A 26,829-nucleotide genomic window follows, 5' to 3' on the forward strand; every position below is an offset into this window, starting at 1 on the left:
CTGTGGTCATTTCCACTTAAAGGGGAAACGTTAGGAGAGACTCAAGAGAGAGTTGTTAGAAGAAAAAGGGATCTCTGGAGACTCACAAACACAGTGTGGTCACCAAAAAGGTGGAGCATATGGGAATATGACATCTAATGTAATAGCAGTAGTAGCTAGTAGGAATAGTAGAATTTATTAAGTGGCATGGCAATGTTGTATTTATTTACTTTAAACCACTTTAAATTATTCATTAAGTCTAAAAATATTAAAGTTTTTAATTTCCTGATTTGCCTTGTATGTAAAACCAAACTAATAACTGTTAGTAAAGGGGAAGTGGGGTAAAAAAAAACACTTTACTTCTTTTGCTCTATTTATTTTTGTTTTATTTTATTTGTACTTATTTTAACTGTAAAGTAGCATCACACAGAAGCATTCAAAGTACAAGGTGTAGTACTGAACTAAATCTACTACATTCCAGTGCATGAGATGCAACCATTCTTAATTAATATATAATAAATGCTTCATTAGAAGTTGCATGATTAGAAATGTTCAAAATTCAAAGCACTGATCAATGTGTAAAGCTTTAAAGGCATTTAGGTACTGAAGTTTGCTCTCTAGTTATTTTACAGTAAATTTGTTTCTGCCGCCCACCAAGGTCTGTTTCTGTGTGCTGGTGAAGCACATCGGTAAACACTAAGACGAAATTAACTTAAAGCATACACATGCAGTTTATAAAGTGATTTCTCCACTGTCATATTTGGTAGTAGTAGTACTAGTAGTAACAATGATAACAAGAATAAAGTATTTTTATTTTTATTTCTTCTTTGGGAGAATACATTAACTATATCTACTGCACAGCAACAGACTTAGACTAGCTTGAGTAAATACTGTTGTGTCCCCATATTGAAAGCTGTTTTTAGCTCTTACTGAGGATCACAGGTCACTGTGGGAGAAAGTTAAGTAAGAGTAAACAAACAATGAACAGATGATCCTGGAATCACAAGAATTTAATCAGTTGCTGCCCATAGTTTATAAAAACAAAGTGGTGCAAAACGGATGATTCAGTGTCTCTGAAGCCACATGAGCAGAGGCAAGTCGGCAGCACATTCAGCCACTTCAGTGTGTCTCAGCTGCATCAACAGTCAGACACCCAAACTGTCTGCTGAGGGAGGGCTTACAAAACAAAATGAATCAAACACAGGACCCCGCAGAGCTAAAGGCTGTGTGAATGTTCAGCTTCAGAATTAAGATACTCTCTCCAGAGATTCAACTTCATCTGAATTAATTAAAAATATTATGAGCTAGAAGAAGACACGCCAAACGATTTTAATTTGTTTTGAAATCTGATGATCCAGTAATAACACATTAAAGGTCAACGAAGCCGCTCAACTATTAACCAACAAATTAGATTGCTGTACGGTTAATTACATCTATCAGGAAGTCTTGCCGGGAATTTATTATCTTTGTGCAGTATGTGAATTTGCAGCTGCTCCGGTTCGCGTGCCCTACAGTAGTTTGTGAGAATTCTGACTTGGCACCAAGATTAAGCTTTCTGAGAACAACTCTCGCATTTCATGGAACTGTGATAGACTTTTGTGCCTTTGCAAAAAGGAGAAGCTCAAATTATCTAGAGTGATGAAGTAAAAGCATGTTGTGTTTGCCACCCACTGAGGTCTGTATCATTGCGCTTTAGATATCTCTGAGAACAGCAGATCACACAGATGAAGGTTTTCTGTGTGAGCTGTTGCACATTTTGCTGTTCTGTTGATGGCTGTCAGGGGTGCAGAATTCTGTATATAAATTTGTGGTCTTTAAAGAGGATGAGAATCGGGACTAAGATCCTGTGATTTTTGTCTGGTGAGGCTGACATTTCTGGCTTTAGGTACAACTGATATGCCAGGTAACCAACGCCTTTGTTTTAGGCCAGATTGTTGTTTCCTGTAGCGTAGCTTTCTAGTCCTTCCAGGTGTTTCTCATGTCTTCCTCTTGCCAGTTCCTTTTTTTTATCTTAATGACTTACGCTTTCCTGTATGATTCTATCCTTGAATTAAAATTATTTGAACTTTTTTTCTTTTGCTGGTGTCCTGCATTCAAGTTCTCTTTTTCTATGAGGTATCTAGTCTAATGAGTCTGGTGCTAAGTTAAAACAGCGTCTGATTGGACTTTCATGACATTTAGTACACACTCTTGGGATAAACAGAAATAAACCATTGATTTTCCTTTACCAAGGACCAGGCTGCATCTGTTATCAATGCCACACACCGACATTTTAAGAAGGTTGGTGCAGGAACTGCTACTTACAGTCACACCATGCATTTTTTTTCCTGTACAAAAGCACTTCTACTGCAACAAAACTTAGAAAATATGCTTTGTGAAATAGATGTAAATTTACTAAAGCATAAAATGGTTAGTCATTTAAAAGTGGCTTTAATAATACTTATAATAATAATGATAATGAAGTACTTTACTATCTTGTTCTGCTTCTTGTAAAACAATATATTTGAAAATTAATCAATAATTACAATAATTACATTTCAGCATTTAAAAAAAATGTTTTAGGTAGGTGTGCCTACTGGTGAGTTAACCATTACAGAACCATGAAAAATGAACTGGTTAATTATCAGTACTGTAACTGTAGGGCGGCTGTGGCATAGACCTTACATTGGGTGGTGGTCTAATAAATTTGTTAAGCACTGTACATCAAAAATGGACATTTCTGAGTATTTGAATACGCTGACATGAACATTTAGATCAAAACAGATATTTGCTCAAGTGCAACTTCAAAGAGCTAGTGTCTAATTAACTCCACAATTAGAGCGGATAAAAAAAAGTTGAAAGAAATTCACTCTATTTCTTTCTGAGGTGGCAAAGGCACAGTATTGTCCAGTCTTCTATCTTTAAATTCTGATTTATGTCACTGACGGCTGTGCAGAGCATGACAACACCACTTTGGTGCTCTGCCCCATTCCTTTGATGTCCTGTGCTGCTGACACAAAACAGATGATTAATGCCCTTTTTAATGAATACATCCCTTCAAAGGGCATGTCTGGTGATACTGTGTTTGTTCTGCTGTCAAGAAATCCACTCATATGCTAGAAAATCAACAATGGATAGTTCCTACTAACCAGTGTTGCATGTGTATTAGCAATTATAGTTTATTCCTCTGTGACATCAAGCTCCATTGTTGTTCAAAAGCTATTAAAAAGACATCAGTGGGCTCAACACTATTGCACAATGTGACACGTTTCTTTTTTTACAATCAGCATGGGCTCTGAAGTTTATTTTGAGCTGACCTCGGACACACTTTCCTGCTGTGCTAAATACACATTTTAACACTAAATCTGGAGCTCAAAGAGATTCCAGTAAATGCAGTATTTTGTCCGGTTTAGTGATGTTGGGTACACTGAAAGAAACTAGCCATTTTACAGATGATGTATTGCATTTGTGATCAAATTACATCATCAGTAGCTCAAGGCTTGCAGCCACAGACAGGCTGGAAAAAATTAAAATATCAGTAGAAGGGACTTATTTATTGTGGGTCTTTTAGGATTTGGGGACTTTTTCTTTCAGCAGCACTAAGGCTAGGTAAAGATTCATTGGAAAAAGATGCTCACGGTCATTTGACCTTAGATTTTGGGTGCATCACCCACCTCAAGAGGTTTCTAAATGTCTGTTTCGTTTCTCTTGTGTCACTTACCATCGTGCTTCTTCCTCCCATTCAAAGATCTTTTGAAATTGTAGTTCACACATAAGAGCTCATAGTACTGTATTACCCCTATAGAGCACTTTGCTCTCAGACTGCTGGTTCTTAGGGTATATAAAAGCACAATGGGAGGTAGAGCCTTCAGTTTTCAGACCTGTCTTGTTTGGAACCAACTCTCAAATTTAAGAGACAGACACCATCTCTAATTTTTATGGTTAGGCTTAAAGCTTCCTTTCCTAAAGCATATAGTTAGGGCTGGATCAGGTGACCCTGAATCCTCCCTTCGTTATACTGCAATACCCCGAGGCTGCCAGCGGCTTCCCATGATGCGTTGAGTTTTGTGTGTCTTTGTCCTGTTTTCCTCCCCTAACCTCAGAAGGGACTTACTCAACCTGGTTCTGCCGGAGATTTCTTCTAAGGGAATTTTTCCTTCCCGCTGTCACCAAAGTGCTTGTTTATAGGGTCTCATCTAATTGTTAGGGTTTTCCCTGTTTTCTATATATTACTGTAGGGTCTTTACCTTTCAATATAAGGTGCCTTGAGGCAACTGTTGCTGTTATTTGGCGCTGTATAAATAAAATTGTTACAGATTATAGGTTTATGAATAAGTTTTGAGAAGATGAGTCTTGCTATTCATACTTTCATTAACGCACACTTTCCTTTTCACAATCGTTAGTTTATGAGGGGCAGCCAATCAAAAGTAAGTTTCCATAAGTGAATGAATGGAGGGGCTGTACCAAAGTGTAGGTTTTCTAAGGAAGTCCAATAATGCAAATATGGTTTTGAAAATGAAAAGACTCTGTTCCCTTTAACAATAGTTCTGTTTTGCATTAAAGTTATTACATGCAAGCTGAGCAAAAATGTTGTATAGAGTTTTTGTTTGTCCCCTGGCTGTATCATATTTAGCCGATGCCACAACAGGCGTCTTGGGCTTTTTCCTACACCTCCAACTAAAGTCTACAGAGCAATTCTTGAGAAGTAAGCAGATGTTAAATACCCGATAATTGATCACTGACAATGCTTTCCAATTACTTTGATCATCATTTATAGTGGAAACTCTCCAAAAGAGCCACATCACAGTTCTGCAGGCTGAGTGAAATACAGCCTATTGTCATTAAGCCACATGAACACTTTCACAAAGCTACATAGAGTAGAAGGTTTGTGCACAATGTGTCTCTGTTTTTAGGTCAGAGGGTGGATACGGCGTTGCAAATCTGGCACAAATTACACGCCTGCAGCCACCAGCAGTCTGAGGGAATTCCGGATAGGAAGCTGTGAGAAGTCCTCATCGACTTAAACGGAGTTAAACCTAAACTCTTTCAAGAGGGTTTGGCTGTAATGCCTCCCCAAGTGGAACAAATGGGTGAGCTGGCTAACCAGAGATCATTTTTCAGCTTCATTTTAAAATGTGGACAAACTAAACAAGGAAGCCAGAATCAACTTAATAGTATGTAAGCAGTTTGACTGCGCCACTGAGTCACTTTCTAGATAAAGATTGATGACTTTATAATGCATTTCAAGATGAATCTGCCACAAAAATGAAATCCACAAACATGGAGAAAAATTGATTTCTACACAGATTTTTACTGGAATATCTGACACAACAATAAGCTGGTTAGTATTGTAGAAAATTGCATCATTTTAATTCATACAGTTCTATACCATTACAGGCATATAATTTCAACAATGATAAAAATGTTTTTCAATAGGATTTGGATGCTGAAGATGATACTCCAGTTCTTTTCCAGCAGATATGACGAAAACAAAGTGAAGATGAAAGACATGTTCTGATGTTTTTTGGTTGTTGTTGTTTTTTTTTTTTATTGAATTCAAGATATTTGATGTCTATGTGTTGCAGACACAAAGCCTGCTGTAATCAGAAAAGGTTCAAAAGCCATTCATTACTGAAGTCTAACGTTTTTATTTTTTATTTTTAAAGCAGAAGCCACTCTAACAGCTACATAAACAAGATACTCATCTAATGACCTTTTCCTTAATTAGTGCTTTTAATGTGAATAGAGCTTTTAAAGTCCAACATGCTTATTAACTCTTCCTAACCTCCTCATTATAAAAGTTATTGCTTAGAGCCCCACAATCTGCATGGGTTCCCTCAAAATAGCACAAAAAAGGAAAGACAGTTAAGATACTGTCAGAACTATTTTATAAGTGTGCACATCAAAAACATAAATTTTAATATCAGTCAGTTTGTTTTATAGTCTTCCATTATTATTCATGCTGATGTTTGATACAAAAATAGCCAGTTTTTGTTTCATTTGTCCACTTCTGTGTATTTGTTTCGGTGTTTCTTTTTTAAAATATTTGTAACTACATCAAACCCTGTTCAGTGCAAAAAAGCATCACCAAATAAAAGGCTTGTAAACATGAAGTAAATACCAGTAAAAGCAATACATCAGCAAACAGCCAAAAAGTAAATGAGAAATGGAAATCCAGTCTATGGAAGTGGCGTGGCCTCAATTTATCCGTGTGCTATCCTGGTGCCTCGTCACGCTGCTGTGGTCACATAATGTTTTATTGATCAATGTGTTGCACTGTTTTTATCAATAAAACAATTTCCTCAGGTACAGGAGCAGGCTCTTTAAATACTCATAAACTGTAGGCGTTTCTCTCTCTTTCTGAATAATGACAGCCTTCAACATGTGATTAAGCCCGGAAACAGGAAATTGGCTGAAACACAAGTCGGGCAAACAATTGGCAAGAACGTCACCAACCACCTCTCCCAAAAACAAAATTCATTTGTGAGTTGTGTGTGTGTGTTAGAATCCATCCATTTGCCTCAAACAGTTCCTCTTCTTAACCCTCAAATCCCCTTGATCTGTTTAAATCCTCAAAGATAAAGTGTGCAGAACCACCCATGGAAACCGCTCCCCTGAAGCAACAGGTGCAATGTATTTTTTCATACCAGTATTGCGTGTCAAAACCCCTTTGAGGATACGGTTACTTCCAGACAGTGAGGGAGCCACAGGAAATCTTCTCACACGCGACGATTCAAAGGTGAAATTTAGAGTCCTTTAGGGGCCTCTCGGTAAAAGCTGCACCGGGTCTCCCTTCACTTCCTCGATGGCCACAAAGGGAGATCAGCAGGTTGCTCTCAGCTGATGTTGGAAAGGCCACGACTCAATGTATAGCGTACTTATATTATTCTGTAAGACGACAGTTCCTTCCTCTAAGACTGAGGCAAAGGAACTGCTGTCTGGCTTGATTTAGTAAGCAAGGCCTGCCTGAAGGTCAACCACAACAATAAACACAGCACCCATGCTATCTTGCATAGATAGAGCACTTTAGGTTGAAGTTGTAAAATGTTGCTTTTTTTGTTTCTTTCTTTGGGTTTTGTTTGTTTGTGTGGTTAAAAGAGGTGTGCATTTATTTATGTGAGGCAGGGCAAGACAGAAACATTTGTAGTCTGAACCACAGCCTGAAGAGCGAGCAACTAATCAGGGTTATTTTTCGTATGCATCTGAGATCGCCTTGGTTAAAGTATTTGATACGAGCTGACCAGTACGTTGAAGGATCCTCCGCTTTCTTTGTCAAAACACAATCTGGATGGTTACACTGGGGATCACTTTGAAACAACACTGGGGATCACTTTGGTCTCTTGTGTTCTGGGGGCCTCTGGATGTCTGGAGTTTTGATCTCCTCCATACCTGCTTCATACCCTGGAGGACGGGGCTATGCCCCCCCCACACTCCCTAGCAGATCGTTACATGGAGAAACCTTTGGAATACAAGCACGCTGATCCACACAGGTATGCACACGGGTGTTCACTGCTCGTAGACTTAAATTACACCTTTCTTGGCTACTACTTCGAAGCACATCTGTCCTGCGTACTGCACAACAACATTGAATATTTAGTATTTACTGCTGTTTACACTTAGCTAGATTAATGCGATGGTGTTGTGTTTAGTATGTTGCTTTGTTTTTTTTTGTTTTTTTGCTTGTTTTCTATTCTTCTCTCAACAGGTGATCCAGGAGATTCTTATTTTTTTTCTCCCCCCCTTTCTCACTGTCCCTCTCCCCTTCTGTTTTTCCTTTCCTTCCTCTTTCTTTCTCCCTTTCCTATCCCTCACTCATGTCTGTCCCATCTGTAACATCTGAAAATAAAATATAATAAATAATAAAAACAAAGATCGACCAAATGGACCAATACGGCAATGCCACGAAGATCCATTTGGCAAAGTAAATCCATTGGGTATCCTTGTTGGTCTTCAGACAACAATTCTGATGGCTAAAGAACCAAATGGGACAGGCAAAAAAAAAAAAAAAAAAAAAGAAACAACAGAAAGAGACAGACTGACGGCAAGCACAATGAGCAGATTCAGCAAGACTTAACATCTTGCATTTTGTCAGCTTGATGTTCTCATAACACCTCACTCCTTCGGCAAGCCATCTGGTCTATAGGCTCCTTTCTATTAACTCGTTGTCTTATGCTGTCTGGAACATCAAAATCAAAGTTGACTGTGCATGAACAACGTGGGTGAATATGACTGAAAAACTGCAGGGTTGTGTGACACCAGAGCTACAGGGATTTATAAAAAAGGGAAAAACAGCAGTTTGCAGTAATTGTCTCTTAGTTATTGAAAAGAAAATATGCAGCTGCAACATAAAGTCATCTATTTGATTCTAAAATTATAACTAGATCCACGGGGACCTTCTGATACAATTCAGACAAAAATAACTTCAACCAGCGACAGGGAAGGTGTATTTAAATCTTCCTCAGTACTCAGAAGCACCTCAAGAGGTGAATTTGAAGAAAAGCCACTGGTGGATACAACAGGCTTTTTTTTGTAAGCAAGTGTCACAACAGTAAAAGCACATAAGTAAAATTAATGATAGCTGAATTCAGTTTCACTGCTTCCGTTTCTGCTGCCGCGCTGTGCAGGCTGGCTCGCTGTCACAGGAGAGCTTCGACAGAAATGAGAAGTTGTTCATTTTATCAGCAACAGCTGTGCTTTTTCCAACTTTGACAAGTAGAAACGTCTGCTGTGAAAACACCTGATCATCTCCAACCATCTTCCACTGGGGGGGGGGTTACTCGATTATGTTTACAGAATAAACACACTGCTAAAACAACTGCTTCATCATTTAAAAGGCTGACGGGGTTGAGCTGATCACTACTTGCATCTGAGCATCCACAGACAACTAGCATCAAAATAATGAGTAACTGGCATCATATATGCAAAGATTTAGATGAAGCAGAGTTGTGACACCATAGAGGATGATGGAAAAGAGAAAATAGAGGCTCTACATGCTTTAAAAAAAATTGATGCAAGTCGTATTCTCTTTGCAATTTTTTGTAGCGTTGAATCGTATACATATGTAGCATGTCTTTGTTTATGTCACTTTTTAAGAAGTTTGTTATTATAAAAATCTTCTTCACATCATCTTTATGATATTAGCAAACAGCTGAGAATGCAGACTGGAAAAAAGCAAATGGATAAAAGGTTCATTTAATTTAAGACTGGTGTTTATTTCTTTTTAAAAAATGAATCATTAATAAATGTAGGTAAATTAGTTGTAATATTTATTCCATGATCACCAATAAAACCAGCAAAATTGAGAGCTTGTAGTAAATTCTTTTATATAGGGCTATACTTTTAAAATTGGGTTTATGGAATAGTTGGTGCCTCGTTTTCTCCGACAGCTCATCTCACCTTTCTCCTTACATGAAGTAAGATGACCGACACTCTCACTTTTGTCTATTGTTATTGGGCTCGATGCTAAGGTTTCATTTTATAGCCAAGATGAAGATGTGCTAAATTCATTTTCTCTTTCATACTTTCACACTATAAGTCGATTTAAGTTAAAAAAAAAACAAAACAAAAAAAAAACTTATCTTAGCCCAATCTCAGCTGTCATATTTTTTAAATAAAGAACTTTAAGAAAACTGTTAAATGTGTATGTGCAGATGGTATTTGGCAACATTAAAGCTATCACATGATTAACATGCATACATTTAAGCTGTTTCAAATCACAAAATGTAACATATTTAACTAAAGAGCTACATTTCCCCCTGCTGGCAAAGCCTTTGCTCCGCAGTCACCAACAGGAGAGTTACAGCCATATTATGTATGATCCACCTGAGGCAAGTACATTTGAAGCGGGGGGTGGAGTGGGGTGGAAAGCTCCAAGCTGCTCCAGCATCACCGCAGATCAGGCGTTGAAGCCCCCAAGTAAGTGCTTAGGTCTGAGATGTTAGATTTGATGATCTTTGCTGGAATGGTCTGCATGTTCAACCTCTGATAGGCAGCAAACCTGTGACAGCCTCCAAAGGAGTAGTAGTAATTTCCTCCCTCGCTGCCTTTGATCCAGAGCACATCAATAGGAGGAACAACGCTGATGTCTGCCGTCTCCTGGAAGGAAAGATAAAGTGTCAGTTAAAGCCTACAACAAGGTGTGGAGTGAAATTTAAGCGACAAGAAAAAGTAAAAAGTGTCATACATATATTCTATTTATCTGATAAACCAAAGGACTAAAATAATTCTAAAATCTTCCCAATAAAGTGAGGAAGGAACTATTTCTAACTAAATATATATTAATTTTTGAAGAAAATCCCACCATTTAACACCAATCCTGTGTAATCTCTATCTATCTATCTATCATACTGAAACAATGTCCTATATTGTGATTGGCTCAAAAATACAAAAGTCAACACTTGATAAAATACCAGCTTCTTTTGATTTTCTTTTTAATGACGTAACAGCCACTTTTCTGTAGTTGTTTTGCATACAGTGAAAGTGGAGAAAGCAGAGAAGCCATGCAGGTTAATGCAGGAAAAAAACTGCCATGTCTTCAGCTGGACCGGGGGCGCCAACGGTCTTCATCACAAGTACGTCATTTATTGGGAGGAGTTGGGGCAGTGTTTGGGAAGTTAAAAAGGTACTTGGAAAACAAAGACGTTTTCCAATGTTTGCAGATGTTTGGGGGGTTTTTTTTCTTGTAACGCAACAGTGCCTGGTTTAGCGTATTTGGCACTGTTATAGTAAAACCTGTCACTACAGAGGTGTGTGGCTAAACTGAGGCCAATATTTACCCTGAAACTTCATCATCCACAAACAAATGATAACATAAAACAACCGTGTCACCCTTATTGTGTCCATCAGGCTCTGGACTTTCTGCTCGTCCAGCACTGGAGGAAATGGTCTGATGATGACCTGCATCGGGATGTTATGGACCTCCTCCACGGTGTCCGAGTGAATCGACCTGTTGTCGGTGCTTTGGTCACCGCCCGCCGGTCCACGGTCACTGGGCGCTATCGACATATTTCTGCCGGTTAAAAACACCAGCTTCAGCGGAGATTTTGCACCACAGTACAGCCGAAACATTTAGCATACCCCCCGACTACAGTACACTCGACTGTTTCTTTACTTCCTGTTGTTAAAAATGAAAGGTTTTGATTGGTTATTCTCTCTGTCAATCACACAATTGCCATGCCCTCTCGAGGGCAGCGGTCACAGGGTTTCAACCACAGTAGAAACTTTAGGTGTGCGTTTGGTAGCATTTAAAGACGTGTAGATATAACGCATGCCTGCAAAACTGCTGTGTCCCATTAAAATTCACTCCAGAAATTAATCGTGCAGTTATGTAGAGCTGCAACAACCCCAGAGCCCTTCGGTGGCAGTGGTTTCTATTAATGAGGTCACTGTTTTTTTTGTGGACTGTTGCACGATATGGGCCTCTTCCTCCTCCTCCTCCTCCTCCTCACTTGTTCATATTCTATTTTTGCAGGGATTTCAAAGACCCAGCCAGGTTGCTGTGGCTACATGGGGAAAAAAAGGATGTCTGGGCTCACACAGGTAAGTAAACTTCAAAAGATCTGCGGCAGTGGAGCGGAAACAACTATTGTTTTCTCCAAGCCACAGCTACAGCAAGCTACAGCATCATCTTCTAATGAGACAATTAAAACTGATTTCTTGGACAGAAGAGGCAGCCCAGTATATTGAATTATTAGAAATTCTTTGAAATGCAGTGGCAGCGCCTTTTATGGTGATTAATTGGTCACACGGGGATCAGTTAGAACATGAAAGTGGCCTATATATAATGTGTAATCATTAACAGAGGTATCAGCATATAATATAATATTACAGATTAAAGATGAACAAAATGGATCCTGTTATGCTGCAGTGGGTGTAATCAGCTTCTTTTTTTTTTTGCCTCATTGTCAGGTGATTGTGTAGAAACAGCAATCTGTTTATTATTTCACTGGAGAACAGCTTAGCTTTGAAAACTGCCTCACATTTTCTACTTTGTTTCCGAAAGAGCAATTTAGCTGACACCAGAATACTGAAAACCCCACTTAAACTCTAATATAGTGACATGGATCATAATATGCTGACATGGGCTCCACGATTTAGTGTCCCTGCATGAATAACTGCAGTATAGTAAATAAGTACGGTGACATGTCTCTCCCCTCTCATTCACCACTTCATACCATAGTCGAATTGTTGCTTTGCCGCCAATCAAAAGCCGTTTGAAAAGAAACCAGCGTCACATGAAGACAAGAGACCGTGTCAGTCAAGCAGTATAGACATTTAAATCATCTCCAGCGTTAAAGTGTGTTCAGAGTCCCACTACACTCTGCGTGACCCTCTGCTGTCACAGCAGGGTGGTATGTGAGTTGTTAACATATCTCAATTACTTAGATTGAGTTAGTCACACAGGTACAGCGGCAGGTCACGGAAGAACAGTTCCCACATAATGATTTGCTGTTAATATTAGATTTCAGTCCCCGTGGGATTGTCACACTTAGAGCAGCTGGAGAAAATTACCTGCCAGCTTTCAGACAAGGAAGTGAGCTATATTTATCTACGCAGTATTATTTTTTTTACAAGTTGACATGCTTTTAAAGTGATAATTATTCTGATGCTGCTTTTCAGTCTTCTTTGTGATAGATGAATGTGTGTGAGATCTTAGCACAGTTTAGCAACAGCGGATGTCTGCGTGTTTCCGGCCGAACGTGTGACTGATTCGCTCAGTGATGTTGATTACTCGCCGATGGCTGTCGCTGCCGAAATCTATGAAATTATTTTCTGCACTATCTCCTTCAAGTACATGAGAATGAGATTTCTGTTTAATGATCTTCCTCGCCTTGAAATAAATTTGCACCCCAAATCTCATCTACAGAGAGAGAACAAGTGGTGCTTCGGAGAGAGGTTATTTAGATGTGGATTAAACTGCAGTCACACTCAGTGCACCGTTCATTGACCTTATAGCAAAAACAAAAGCACAGAGACATTTTTTTCCAACTGTAAAGCCAAAAGAAACAGTTCATCCAAAAATCAAATTAACATGATTTCCCTCCTTCCAATAGTGCTGTTTTTCCCAGATTGTTTGGTGTGAGTTTCCAGGTTTTGGAGTTTTCCGTCTTCCCTTAAACATATAAGAAGTAAACGTCACTCATCTTGTGGCGCTCGAGGTGATTCTTCTGCAGAATCATAGGATTGGCAGATCTGGTTTGGTATAGAAAGAGATTTGCACGCAAGTTTGATTAACTAAATCATGATTTCTTCCAATAGACATTGCTGCTGAGTTTTCGTTTCTTTTTTGGCACCACAAGGTATAACTTGCATTCCCTGGCCATCTAATTAGATACACTTTGCTAGTACTGTGTTGGACCTCATTTTGCCTTCAGAACTGGCTTAATTCTCTGTGGCATAGATTCAACAATGCTGGAACTATTCCTTGGAGATTTCAGTCCATGTTGACATGATAGCATCACACAGTTGCTGCAGGTTTGTCATCCATGATGTGAATTTCCTGTTCCAAGAGATGAATAGAGTTTTTTGACAAAGCAGCCGTCAGAAGATGTGTGACAGGGTCAGCATCAATATTCAGGTAGGGTGTGGTGTTTAAACAATGCTCACATGGTACTAAGGGACCCAAGGTTCCAAGAAAATATGCCCTCATACCATTGCACCACCACTGCCACCAACCTGAACCACTGATACAAGGAAGGATTGCAGTCTGGTCATTCTCCTCTTGACTTCTGGCATTGCTAAAGGGATCACACAGAGAAGTGCTCCTCACTGGGTATTTTCTCTTTTTCAGACCTTTCTCTCAAAACATTAGAGATGGTTGTGTGGTGAAAATACCGCACGTAATTCACCTTTCTTCCCCATTCTGATGCTCAGTTTGAGTTTCAGCAGGTCATCTTGACCATGTATACATTTCTAAATGCTCTGAGTTGCTGCCATGTGATTGGCTGATTAGATATTTGCAGTTGAACAGGTGTGCTAGTAAAGTGACCAGAGAGTGTATCTCTATAACTCAGCAACTCACATCAAAACAGTTTGTTCTGAGGACCAGAACCGGCCAGTAGATGATCTCATTTCATGAAGTCATAAAAGAAAAACAAAACAACCTCCAAAAGTCAGTAAATATCAGTTAACCTGGAGGTGACTGACTACACTGAGTCTTTACTGCTGTTTAACTCAAACCCAACAGAGGGCGCTCCACTTACTTAAGCAAGCCAATATTTAAACACATGTGAACACATAACAGCTGATGGATAAGCATCTGGCCTCTTTAAATCAGACAGACAGTAACGCTCATGCAAAGTGATCCCTATTAAATTATTCGTTGTTTATCTATGCATGTATAGGACAATGTGTGTGTTCAAAAATAGTTATAGTAATTTTTTTTCCCAGTGTGATATGCTGAACTACAAAGGTATTAAAAATTGAGTTGGCTAAACAAGAAATAACAGGACAGAAAATGATTTGAGTTCTTTAATATTGTTGTAATTATATTATTGTTATTGTTGTTATATTGTTATATGTTGATGTTTATTTAGAAAATTGTTTTTATTTTAAAGCCACAATTGTACTGAAAAATCTTAGATAGTTGTTCTGTTAGTCAGCTTTTACACAATTATGGTCGCCTGCACCCAACGCTCATCTTCTGAGTGTAATTCATTCACAAAAAAATGAGAAAAAGCACACAATAAAGAAAGTTAACGATTATTTTTTATGTGGCAAAGCGTCTGTCTGTCCATCCGTTGATTCATTGTTCACAAGAGTCAGTTCTCCTACAAGATTGGTCAGAATTTATACACCGTGATCATTTAATGCGTCTCCATCAAAAACGATGAAGGTCATATTTGCTATTTTACAGGCACATTTCCATTTTCAGATGAATCACTAGTCCTTTTTAGAGTGACCTGACAAAAAGGCTGTGATAAAATAATCAGACATGCCTACCGAATTCATCGAGTTGAACACAATTCAGTACTATCTTCTTATCATGTTTCAACTGACATTAATTAGTATGCTTTAAAAAAGCGCAACAATTGAATATGGGTTTGAACTGCCCTTTTCATAATCAGCAAATTCTGTAAAATATTTTTTAATCCTCATCAGAACAAAAAAAAATAAATCTGAAGTTTGTGTAAACGTCCTCACATTTAAGAAGTAAATATTTTGAATTTTGGTCTAAAATTTGCTTTGTTATTTTTCTGTAATCAGAATAGTTGCTGATTGATGAACTTATACGCTAATCAGCTAATTATTGCAGCTCTGCTAATTATAATGCAATGCAGTGCTGTCCTTGTTACTGCGTACATTGTATATGAAGGAAAAAGGAGCTATTTAAGGAATAACCTCCTTGACTTTTGCCTGAGTGCTGATGACAAGTTGGATATCTAAGATGCATAAAAATGCGATTTTGACATGACTTCAAAAAGAGAAGCATACGGATGAGGTGGACCCTCTGCCAACAGAGAGATGAGGAAACAGATGGGTTTTACACAAACAGCACAAACATCAAGAACACTGAGTTAAAGAGCTTGGCAGTCTCACTTGATGAAACAGTGAGGAATGGAGGCGCTTTTAATGAGCATCTCTCCTGTGATGCAGAATGTGAAAAGACAAACTGTTAGCTCTTAAAGGGGCAGTTACAGTTGGTTGGTCCTGGCTGGTTTTACCAACCTCTTGTTGAGTGACTTTGGTCAGGGTGCATACCTGCTGGTTATGCAGTGGGGCACTGTTTGCATGTGGATTTTAGGAGCTTGAAAACGATGCAGAGCAGATTTTCTCCTTCAGCTGAATCATCCAGTTGAACTGACAGCACTGTCATCAACATCAAAGCCTGTTTTTTTTTTTTTTTTTGTTTACGCTGACAGTTGGTGAACAGCCTACAGATGGCGCCAGATGTATGAAAAGGGTCAGAGCAAGGGCCAGCACCAGATAAAGGAGAGCTGAATTAGTTAATGATAATTTAGATAATTACAAAAATGATTAGTTGTTTGCTTTTTCACCAGCCAGTAACTGAGAGACACCTGCAGCAACTGAAATAAAGAGTGATTGTAAATTCAGCAGGAGCATCCATGTCTATTTTATGACCGATCTTTGATGAATTAATGAGCCATTTATTCCATGAACAGTGGGAAAAAAAGAGATCTCGGCATGTGCCCCAAACACTGAAATATTTATTTATATAAAACTCTTTTGTCTCACATGTCAGAAGCCAGAACCTGGAAATGTTTGGGAGCGAGCACCTGAAAGGACTCACTGATTAACAAAATTGTTGTTTAAGCTCTGCTTGTTTGCCGTGTTTACCACAATAGCCTGTGTATGACTTTCCTGTGCAGAGTAGCAAATCAGAATTTGAACTACATCAAATTAATAATAAAAAAAAAAACTGCAGATGTTTTTTTTTCAGTTAGTTTATATTTAAAATATAGGAAAGGAGTGTTTTGGATTTTTTAAATATTCAAATCTTTCATTTAAAAGCCGCTAAAGAATTAAAATAAATATTCAACAACAAAGTATTTTAGTACTTCTGCTTTAAAAATTCTTACACAGATACTTGAGTATTAAAATTTTTCCAGGTTAATTTCTATTTGATAGATTTTTTTAAAGTTCAACTTTTTAGACAAGATCATGCTGGACAGAGCACATACTATACTTTAAAGATTATTGTTATTATTAGATTCCCAATTTACTGATTAATCTAACAAATGTCATAATATAGTAAAAAAAAATTAAATCACAGTTTTGTAATCAAACCTTTATCAAACGCTGCATGATTAAGGCAGATAACATATTAGCAAAATTGGCAAATATATTGACGTATTAGTAAAGAAAACACAGCTACTTCATTTTGTGTGCAGTGTTACCCTTTTTCCAGTGTGCGAGGTTTAACGGTTCCTGTTGCTCTAGATTTGTGCAGTAGCATTTTATTAACCCCTTACTCCTTCAGAAGGCAGAAATATTTTCTCTCAGACAGTCACTCAGAAGATGATGGTGTTCTCAAGTCAATATCTTTGAAGTGTGGGTGTAGCACGCTCAATTTTGCAGGTTGTTTTAAATAATTTACCTGATCTGCTGCCAGCGAGAGGGCAGTGGGAGGTGCTGGCTGTGTGCCGGGTTTTGGAGCGTTGCAGATGAGGGGGTGTGATATAGTATGCAGGGCCACAGTTGCCCTACCTGCCTCCTGATGGCGATCGCTCACAGTGGCTGTTGTTACACACACAGCACACCCATGGGTGATGTAATTGGATTCTGTGGGTCCCCATTTTACAGTCCATTGCCGTGTAATGAAATCAGTTATTTACTTTCATCATAAAATCTGATAAGGGACAACATCTGCCGGGGTAAAGTTTGAGTGAGCGCCGCATGTGAATGTTGATGTGCGGTCTGCAGTGCTGCGAGCTTAATCAGCACTTGGCTATAAACTTGTCATTTGACTCCACACGTGAAAACCAATATGCCGCTTTATTTTGTTACGTGTTTAACTTTAGGATAACTACCATGGAGGCAGGAGCCAGGATAATCACCGCTTCCCCATGTTGAAGGAAGGAGTGTGCAGCTAAGCGTCTTGTTTCTGAGCCCCTGCTCTGCTCTGCCTGCTGTCTCATTATACTGCTGCTGTGCTGCTGGAGGACACTGAAGGACACAAGCGATTGAATTCAAGTGTTGTATATTCCCTGGAAACCAATCAAGAAAAGCCCCAGAATAATAATCCCTGTTCGCTGTCATGATTCATTTTTATTTTGTTCCATATTTTTCTCTGGCTTTTGAGTCACTCAGAAAGAGTAGTTCCAGCATAAAATCAATGTTCCATTAAAATTTAATGACCAGGAAGGGCTTAATAGTGGTGGAACAGATGCCTCTGCTTTTGATAACGCCGACATCTCAGGAACTCTTATTCAAAGCTACATTGGTGCTGTCAGGTCCTCTGACCACTCCCGTTCCGAGCTGTTGTGAAAAACAAAGGATATTGGCATTTCTGTGCCTCCGAGCGGTGAAATTAAAAGTTAGTAAATTGACAGTAAAGCTCATAAAATCCCTCAAACATTGACAGAGGAGGCTACAGCTGATGGCACATTATAGTCATAATTACAATTACTCACTCTGCTAATGTTGACTAAGGGATACTCCAAACAGATACCAGGCTGGCCATTTTCTAAGTGTGTGGGCAAACATCTGCAGGATACATGTGTGTGTGCATGTGTTGATAATAAAAACACAAAAACACCCCGTTATCATTTAATAAAATCATATTTGACTGTTTTAAAGGGAAGAGTGGACTTGCAGGTTCCTTGTGCTATTGTTTTTATTAACGTTATCATTGCTATTGTTGTCATCATTATTAATTGTAGCAGAACAAGATAAAATCAAAACACCCCTCAGCAATCATGGCTTAAGTTTCTTCATACTCAGCTGGAACAGAGAAAGACAGAGAGAGAGAGAGAGAGAGAGAGAGAGAAGGAAGATAAATAGAGAGAAAGAGAGGATGAAAGTGGAAAATCTTAATCAGTTTTTTTTTTCTTTGAGGACCATATGGAAGGTTTCAAGCAGCCAACCATATGTTGAAGGCTTTTGTCATGGAAATCATACTTTTTGGCACTTTTTCATTGCGCAGCCAAGCCGGGCACATAAATAGAAGAAAATAAATTAAAAAGAAAAAAAATACAACTAAAAAGAAAAACAGAACATGATCAAATCTTTGAGAATACACAGAGTTTGAAGGTTTTTTTGTTTGTAACTTACAACAGATAGCTTTTTAATCAAGACACTCCCTGATTCATGTGGCCACCCAGACTGCAATTGGTACCTGTATTTGTCTTTTTTTTTTCTTTAAATAAAAAAAGACAGCATGAATAGAAAAAGAGCAATTAAATGTCTACATGCATTGTCATATTATTGCTGTGATATATTTACAAATATATTTACAAAATTATCAAAGAGGAACAATGTTTCCCTACGTCTAAATCAGTAGTTTGGAATCAAATTGTGCCTCCCTCTCTGCAATTAGTATTTTCTCTGAGGACTAGCTGTAATACTCGCAGTTTTAGATAGAAGCCTACAGGTATAATATATGTCCAATCAATCTTTTTTTAATGATCTCGGTGCCTTCTGCCTTAGTAAAGGTTTTGGAGATGCCTTATATGCCATGGTGAAATGTAAAACATAGAATAAGTTGGAAGCAGTGATCTCTGCATTAGTTCACTAATACAGCGACGTGTGTTCGGCAAGTTAATCAGGAGACAGGTGGTTTGGATGCTCTCATGCAGTGATTCAGCTGTAGCGGTTAGGCGAGCATTGACAGGATGATGGTGAAACGGGGAGGAGAGGACGGACAAACAGAGCAGAAGCTCATCTTTACGCTCTTTTATCCTCAGCATTGTGTTTTTGTTTTATTAAGGGCAAGCTCAGCATTACTGTGATCGTGCCATCCATTTGGAATATGCAAATAGCTGACAGTGCATTTGCCTGCTGGTGCTTGACCTTCCCCTTGGAGGTCGCTCACCGACTCAATTACGCTCCCTATCTGCAGTCTGTCTGCAAACACCTGTTATCCTCCCACACTCCGCCACCCTCCGCCAATCCCACTTCAGCACATCTCATCCTCGCTGCGTCTGTTTAGAAGCAGTTGGGACAGGATGAGGACGGCTGTTGGGGTGGGGAGGGATGCGGGACAAATGATGTGGGAGTTAGAAGTGCATTACAGCGCGTCGTTTTATTGCAACAGTCTTGAAAACTTTCTCCACCAAGGCAGTTCATGTCAAGATCATTTTCATTAGTGCTGGTTAAGATGTACGTGCAGCCAGCTTTATTCTGCCTCAGAGATTTCCTTCAACGGCACGTGACACGTTTGGGATCGGTTGCGACTTTATTTAACTATATTTAATTGCTTTATTATGTCAGTGTGTTAAATGAGATTTATTGTAAACCTTCTAGCAATTCAGTTACTCAAGCTGCCAGAAGATATTTTTGCACCTGCTTGGTCTGAACAACAGTAATACTTTCAGGTGAATACGAACAGATTTTGATACTTTCTCACAATTATTATTGCTTTTTCACCTTTGCAGACTTGGTGTAACTTAATTACACCTACATCATTTGACTTGTTTTTACATCTACATCCATGTCTATGTCGGCCGTTTATAAAAATTCCTTGTCGCCTGAGATTTAAAGACAGAAAGTCCCGGAAAATCTTCAGTAATGAGGAGGAAGAGGAGGGGGAGGTGGACTTTGGAGAAACCGTGAGATAAAGTTGTTTCATTTTATTGCCCTAGGTGGAGTTATGATTGTTATACATGTCAATTGCTATGTCAGGTAAGTTATTGCCACAAAAACAAAAATACTTCTGCAGTCATTCATTTGAAGTCTTCTAGCGCTGCTACTGTACATTGTTCCTCTTTAAAAAACTAAGTCCCATGGACTCTCTACAGTTTTCATGCATATAAACATTTTCTTTGAAAATCAGCAGCATCTTACAAGGTCAATGGATGTTCCTTTTTTAAAAATTATAAACCATAAATAAATACATGATAAATAAGCAAGTCTTCAATAAATACACAAAATCAGGTAAATAAATAAATAGATAGATAAATAGGTAAATAAATAAAGTATTTACATGATAAATAGATGGGATGCATCTAAACTGTGGGCGGAGCTTTTAGCGACATATAAAACAGACAAACAGAAAAATTTGACTGTCACTTTGTAACTGAGGGTGGGTGAGTCCATACCTTCACTCTGAGGTAACACTGGCGGAGGGGGGGGGAGCACCTCGAACACTGGGTGAAGATTGCTCGTAAAGACTGGAGTTTATGGAAGCCACCACGGTGGAGGAAGAACAACGAGTTTTCATTGCTATAGACGAGTCAACCGCACATGGCACTTATTATAACGACGAGATCATTTGGTCTGGCTCTCAGTGTCTGTGCATCAGGGTGAGACTATGAATTTGATCAGGTGGAGTGCGTGATAACCTGTTCAACAGGCCAACGTTTTAAAACCACTGCTCTTGCAGAATTGAATTGGATGACCTATGATCTTAAATAGCTTATTTAACTCGGCTTTTTTTTTTGTGAGTACCCACAGTTACAAAGAAGCATTTGATTAAGAAGGGATAATCAGCACAAAAAAATAAATTTAGAAAAATCAAATAGAAAAATAACATCCATTGAATTGAAACACTGGTGTGGAAAAGGGGTTTGTGTGTTTTACCTTTTAAAATGATCTCCCTTTTTTGCAAATACTGTCATAGTTCACATTTTCATAAAAAGTTCATGTTGGCAGTTGCAAAAGAATTCAATTCTTAGCAAATAAAAAGCAGCATAAAAATACAAGAGGTCATTTTGTCTCTAAAAAACAAAAGAACACTGTTAGTCCTTTTTTATGTTTTTTTTTCTTTTTTCATTACTATTTCCTATAAAATATCAGGATTCTAAATATTATTACTATTGATATCAATATCATATTAGTCATTGATAAAAATTCACATGCCAGGCCTCATATATTATCGTGTGTGTGTGTCTGTGTGTGTCTGTGTGTGCACGCATGTCTTTGTGTGTTTCCATGTTCCCACATCCGTGGCAAGCATGTTGCTGAATTGTGTACATCTATCATCTACAGTCTCTATTTGGGGGAAGGTTGTTTGATTGTATGTTTCTGTGGACGATTAGCTACTGTGCAGGGAAAAAAATCCAGCATCTTCTGAAATTGTCTTTGCCATAATCATTAGAGTTTCTTCACGTAATCTCAGTGAAAATATTGCTTTCTAAAAAAAGGGAAGAAAAAAGGCATGGAGGGCAGAGTGAACAGGGTTATTGGTTGTGAACCTACAACAGGGGTTCAGTGTTTTACTTCTTCCTTGTGGTTAGTTGTCTGATCCAGAGTCATCTTCGTCTGCAGAGCCCTTGAAGCAAGCTGACTCATAGTGCTTGTTCAAGTAGGACTTGAGAGCGAAGGTCTTATTGCAGCGCTTGCATCTGTAGTGTTTGAAGGCAGAGTGTGTTTGCATGTGGGCGCGGAGGTTTGAACGGTCAGCAAAGGCTTTGCCACAGTGGGCGCAGGCAAAGGGCTTCTCCCCCGTGTGTGAGCGCATGTGACCTTGAAGCAGCCACGGCCTGCTGAAGGCTTTGTTGCACACCTCGCACTTGTGCTTGAGGTCGTGGGTGAGGATGTGCATGGCCAGCGCTGGCATGGATACGTACACTTTACTACAGGTGGGACACTTGCGGGCCATCTTGCTGTCCAGGCTGCGATGCGTCTGCTTGTGTCTGCTGAGGTTGGAGGAGGTGGCGTACGTCTTGCCGCACTCATTGCAGGTGTGACGAGGCGTGCCGGCTCCCCTCTCCTGAGCCCCACCGTTGGCACTGCTGCTTCTGGAGCCTCCACCACGACTCTCCCCATCTCCCTTTCGCCTCGAGCGCCCGTCAGAGATGAAGAAGGCATCCATGGTGTAACCCTCGGCCAGGGCCTCCGATTCACCAGTGTAGAAGCCGCTGGCGGTCATGCCAGACTGGGGGCTGTCGGGGTGCTTCAGGTCAGGGTCACAGTACTCCCCTCCGCTGCTCACCTGGGTGTACAGGGGGTCTGACACTGGTGAAGCAAGCTTGTGCTCCATCTTCTTCTCCCCCTGGTATACAGATGGCGTGATGTAATCCTGGATGTATCCTGGACAAGAGAAACACACAAACACAGTTGGCCAAGGGTTGTGATGAGTAAGGACACAGTGACATGCTAATGATTACATGATTGTAGTGTTGCATGATGGTGAAAGACTGAGTGGCAGAGCTAATTTCATTTTTTCCACAACCCACAGGTTGTACAGACAATAGCTCAGTGATGCAGGGAAACGTGCAAGCTCAGCTGCGTTTAGAGAGGTTGCAATTTTACAATAAAGATGAGCGCTAGATAATAGCTCATCAAAGAAGTCTCCTGTGTAGGAAGATGCATATTAAAATCCTTCTTAAATGTAGTAGGCTCACTGACTGGCCCGTCTTTCACTGCGACTGCTGACATCAAAGAGAATTATATTTTAAGACTAAATCCTAGAATAAAAATCTCCCCTTTTTTTACTATTTTATTTTAAAGCTTTTTATACAGGTTTAACAAATTAAATGTGTTTCTTTGCTTGTTGTGAAACAGACTAATGTGATACATGCATATCTAATGCAGGTCTTTTGTGCTACTTCTTCAAGCAGGTTTAAACATGATGCAGTAGAGCAAGGCCCCTAAGTGATTTAAACTGCGCAGAGCATGGTTTCAGAGTGATATATTTTATTGGCATCATTCAAGTCTTTCCTTTCTCTCCGAAGCAGCTCAGTGCTACAGGAGCTAGAAGGCTGGCTGGCAGCTAAATGCATCAAAACGTAACTCGATCTAGCCTTACGTTATGAATCTCTGGAGCATATACTACCTTCAGGCTTGATATTCTATAGGTTAAACATAAGCGAGCAAACATAAAATGTGGTGAAATTTCCTTCCCCTGACAAATAGTGCATAACTGCAGAAAAAAAGCCATTCCTGCACCGTGTGCAGCAAGCAGTGGAAATTAGGTATTGACTTCTTTTTTAATGAAATTCAAAGTTTTGAAGTGATCAATAGGCTATCATCTGTAAAAATAGTGCAGCTGTTAGAACAGCTGAGTGCTGGAGAAGACAGAAATAATGCAAGAAACAGATCAAGTACCTGCAACACACAATAGCAGTCTATTGAGTGCGTGCTTGATATTGTGCAAAATGGCATCATGCACGTTTTTTGTGAAGAAGGTCACCTGTCTGCAGCAGTGAGCACACTGAAGTACCTCCAAGAAACAAGCCATTAAGAAATCAGTTGAAGTGCTCTCTTACTGCAGCGTCTCCATTCCCAAGGGTTTGAGTTCACACACCCACTTTGTCAAAGACATGACCATGACACCCGGGGACAGGGAAAACACCAGGCCTGCGCACACATTATTGTGCTGCACTGCATGGCTTCACTTTTTTAAATGCACAGATGGTGTTTGTCAGAAAGAGAGGAACACTTGTTTTCAAAACCAGATTATTAGAAAAAACACGTTTATTTATCCTTTAAAAACATATTCTTATAATTACAGTTAAATAGGCAAGTGCTGCTTCTGCTTCAGAAATTAAATCCACCTGTTTTGCAGCCACACTATTAAATGTTATGAATATAATTGCATGCTACAAATCGCAGCATGGGCTTTTTCTGCTTTTTTTTTTTTTTATCAGCAAAGCATACTTTGCTGCATCAGTATAAGCGGAATTGTTTACTATGTTTCAATTACCCAAGGTCAGACACGAAGCTTTAGGACTCGAGCTGTATCAGCCTTTACAGCCCATAGACTCATTTCTGTAATGCAAAGCAAGCATGTAATTAATGGACCCTCTCAGCCACCCCTCTTTGTTGTTCGACAGACACTCAAGTCAAATGTCTCCACAATGGGGGGAAGAAACTCTCCTGGCACGGCAGAAGTGCTGATGTTAGGGATTTCAGCCACGCTGAGGATTCTTTTTTTTTTTTTACCTTTTTTTTTTAACTCGGCATGAAAAGAACAATTCTTTTGTTAGAATTAAATACCTTTTGTCAAAATTAATGTTTTGCCTTATTGTGTTTTCTTTCTTTTTAATATAATGCATTATTCACGGTGTTGAACAATAGATTCAAGAACAATAGAGAGTGACAAAAATTATACAAATGGATTTCTAATTATTTTAAATCTTGCAGAAGGAAAACTAAAAAACAGAATTAGTGTAAGCTGCACTATATGATTAAATATATAAAAACGTTTTAACAGACATAATTTTTTTTAGTCTTCACCTGGAAGTTATTTAGAGTTTTGTAAACCTGTTCAGTCTCTTTTGCCCCGAATAACATTTTTTTTTTTTAAATCCCCCGTCTTTTGAATTTCACCTTGTTGCTGACAAGGTTGAATAACAGGTGGGTATGAACACAGCATTTAGCCGTGGACCGTGAAGCCTCTCTCGCCATGCAAACATCCCGAGAAACCACAACAAAGACTCACATATGGCCCACCAAACGTGGCCACAAAATGGAAGCGGCAGGCTTAAAGCGGACCGTGAAAGTGAAGGTCGCCTCACAGCTCTGACGGGAGCTTAGTGCGAGCAGTGAGTGTGGTGTCCACAGTGCAGCTATGTGCCTTTCTTCGTGTTTACTGTACATCTGTCACGTGATCGGCCTCATTGCTGCCCCAAGCATTTTTGTCTCCCTTTTCTCCTTCCCCTCACTATCCCTTTAACCCAACTCCCCACCTCCCTCCTGGCTCTACTGTACACTGTGTTAATGTCTCTTGTGGCGGCGATAGGCCTGCACGGCTGAAACTCTAACCCCTGCTAGTTTTCAAATGCCCGGAAGGAAGAGAAAGATGTAGTGGAGCGATGGGGGTGGGGAGACTGTGCATGCTCCATTTGGATGGGAAGAGGGGGGCAAGGGAGGATCGGACCGTGATCGGAACTCAAGGACAATAACAGCTAAGGACAAATGTATCATCTGATGCTCATCGCTCATATTCATGAATTTTTTTAGTCCACATGATGACCAGATATAGTCAGCCCATGTGCGTTCAGCCACCACAGGTTGGTGCAGTCATACAAATACGTAACAGGAGCTTCTCCTGATTAGACACACGTTTTGCTCCCTATTTACATAAACTAATCCGTGGCTTTGACCTGAATTGCGTCTGTCCTTCACTAGAGTCAAAAAACAAAAGTCTGGGAGCACACTGGTGGGGGTGGGGTGCCTCTGGAGAGGATTATTTAGGATACCAGTGCAAAAATCAGCTGGCTTAATGTAACATCTAAATTAATTTACATGCTACAAGCATGCTGTTGGCTGACTCAAAGGAAATTCTCACTCAACAACAAAGCAAAAGAAGATACCATCTGTGCTAAGTGTGGAAATATCAGGCATGCTGAAATCAGCACCGGAGCTGTTTACAGGCAGGAGCGCGAGCACATCTTTAACTGGAGCAGCTCGGACTGGAGGCATGTTAACTCACCATTCTCGCTGAGACGAACCCCGAGGCTGGTCACCGAGTCTGTGATGGAGCGTGCAAAAGTGAACGAGTCGTCCAGGTGGTGATGATGATTGGAAGTGGCCACATTGGACGAAGAGAAATCATCAAGCTTGATCTTCTTTACCAAAAATGAGCGGGGCATGTTTCAATGGATAAAAACACAGAGCTGAGAAAAACGCATGAGAGAACTGAAAAGACCCTTCTGAGGAAGCACACAAGCAGAGCTGGCTTGACGATAATCCTTGTGGTTAATGTGAAGACAAGAGCCAAAAACATAAGATAAGAAAGAAAATGGAAACCAGTGGACAACAAGGCTGCCGGCAATGCTGTGTGATACTCTCTGGCTCCCCCAGCTTCCCCCGGAAAAATAAAAAAATAAAAAATAAAAGCGATCCTGTTCAGCACTGGATAGCTCCTGTGATGCAGCAGGCTTAAGGGACCAGTGAGGAAGAGAAGAGATGGAGACAGACAGAGAGAGGAGGGAGAGAGAGAGACTGTCAGACTAGCTGAGATCAGCAATCACGCCAGCCTTTATATGGGGCACAGGCAGTGGAAGATCAGGTGGTGCTGCGAAATGGAGCTGCTTAGCTTTAATCCATCAAATGTCCCCGGGGACACACATCAAATTACTACTGAACCGTCTGTGCATTCGCACACAGACAGAGGAGAAAGAACACAGCCAGACCCCCACTGCCCCCACTGCTGCTCCCCCTCCTCCTCTCCTCCCCTCCCCCTTTCACCCCTCTTATGCTCCATGCTCAGAGGAGGAGTAAAAGAGGAGGGTAGACAATGGAGATGTGGATGAGAACACACTCAGTGTCCTGTCCCCCATTGTTTTCAGATGAAGTGGCACAGTT

The 26,829-nt window shown here is 39.8% G+C and overlaps 2 protein-coding genes across 3 annotated transcripts; both read right to left on the reverse strand.

Annotated features, from left to right (window-relative positions):
• Positions 1-8,182: 8,182 nt before the first annotated feature.
• On the reverse strand, positions 8,183-11,067 carry srxn1 (sulfiredoxin 1 homolog (S. cerevisiae)). Of its 2 annotated transcripts, none has more exons than XM_085443812.1 (2): positions 10,855-11,067; positions 8,183-10,053 (listed from the first exon to the last, which is right to left on the reverse strand). In XM_085443812.1, exons 1-2 carry the CDS (start codon positions 11,023-11,025, stop codon positions 9,844-9,846), a joined length of 381 nt encoding a protein of 126 aa, XP_085299938.1. In that variant the 5' UTR covers positions 11,026-11,067; the 3' UTR covers positions 8,183-9,843. The 2 variants fall into 2 exon arrangements, with proteins under 2 accessions (XP_085299938.1, XP_085299937.1); XM_085443811.1 differs by having other exon boundaries at positions 10,786-11,067.
• A 7,105-nt stretch (positions 11,068-18,172) lies between these two features.
• Positions 18,173-26,514, reverse strand: scrt2 (scratch family zinc finger 2). Its single transcript, XM_085443806.1, has 2 exons — positions 25,955-26,514; positions 18,173-22,608 (listed from the first exon to the last, which is right to left on the reverse strand). Exons 1-2 carry the CDS (start codon positions 26,112-26,114, stop codon positions 21,809-21,811), a joined length of 960 nt encoding a protein of 319 aa, XP_085299932.1. The 5' UTR covers positions 26,115-26,514; the 3' UTR covers positions 18,173-21,808.
• Between the last annotated feature and the right edge of the window lie 315 nt (positions 26,515-26,829).

Source organism: Copadichromis virginalis, linkage group LG20, assembly GCF_057382275.1.
Source record: "Copadichromis virginalis isolate Kocher_CV1m ecotype Utaka linkage group LG20, C_Virginalis_male_GT1.1, whole genome shotgun sequence".
Taxonomy (NCBI): Eukaryota; Metazoa; Chordata; class Actinopteri; order Cichliformes; family Cichlidae; genus Copadichromis; species Copadichromis virginalis.

Coding starts and splice junctions, on each gene's coding strand:
- scrt2 (XM_085443806.1), bottom strand. CDS start 26,114: ATGCCCCGCTCATTTTTGGTAAAGAAGATCAAGCTTGATGATTTCTCT. Junction 22,609..25,954: donor GGTTCGTCTCAGCGAGAATG/GTGAGTTAACAT, acceptor TCTCTTGTCCAG/GATACATCCAGGATTACATC.
- srxn1 (XM_085443811.1), bottom strand. CDS start 11,025: ATGTTTCGGCTGTACTGTGGTGCAAAATCTCCGCTGAAGCTGGTGTTT. Junction 10,054..10,785: donor GCCTGATGGACACAATAAGG/GTGACACGGTTG, acceptor CTTTCCTTCCAG/GAGACGGCAGACATCAGCGT.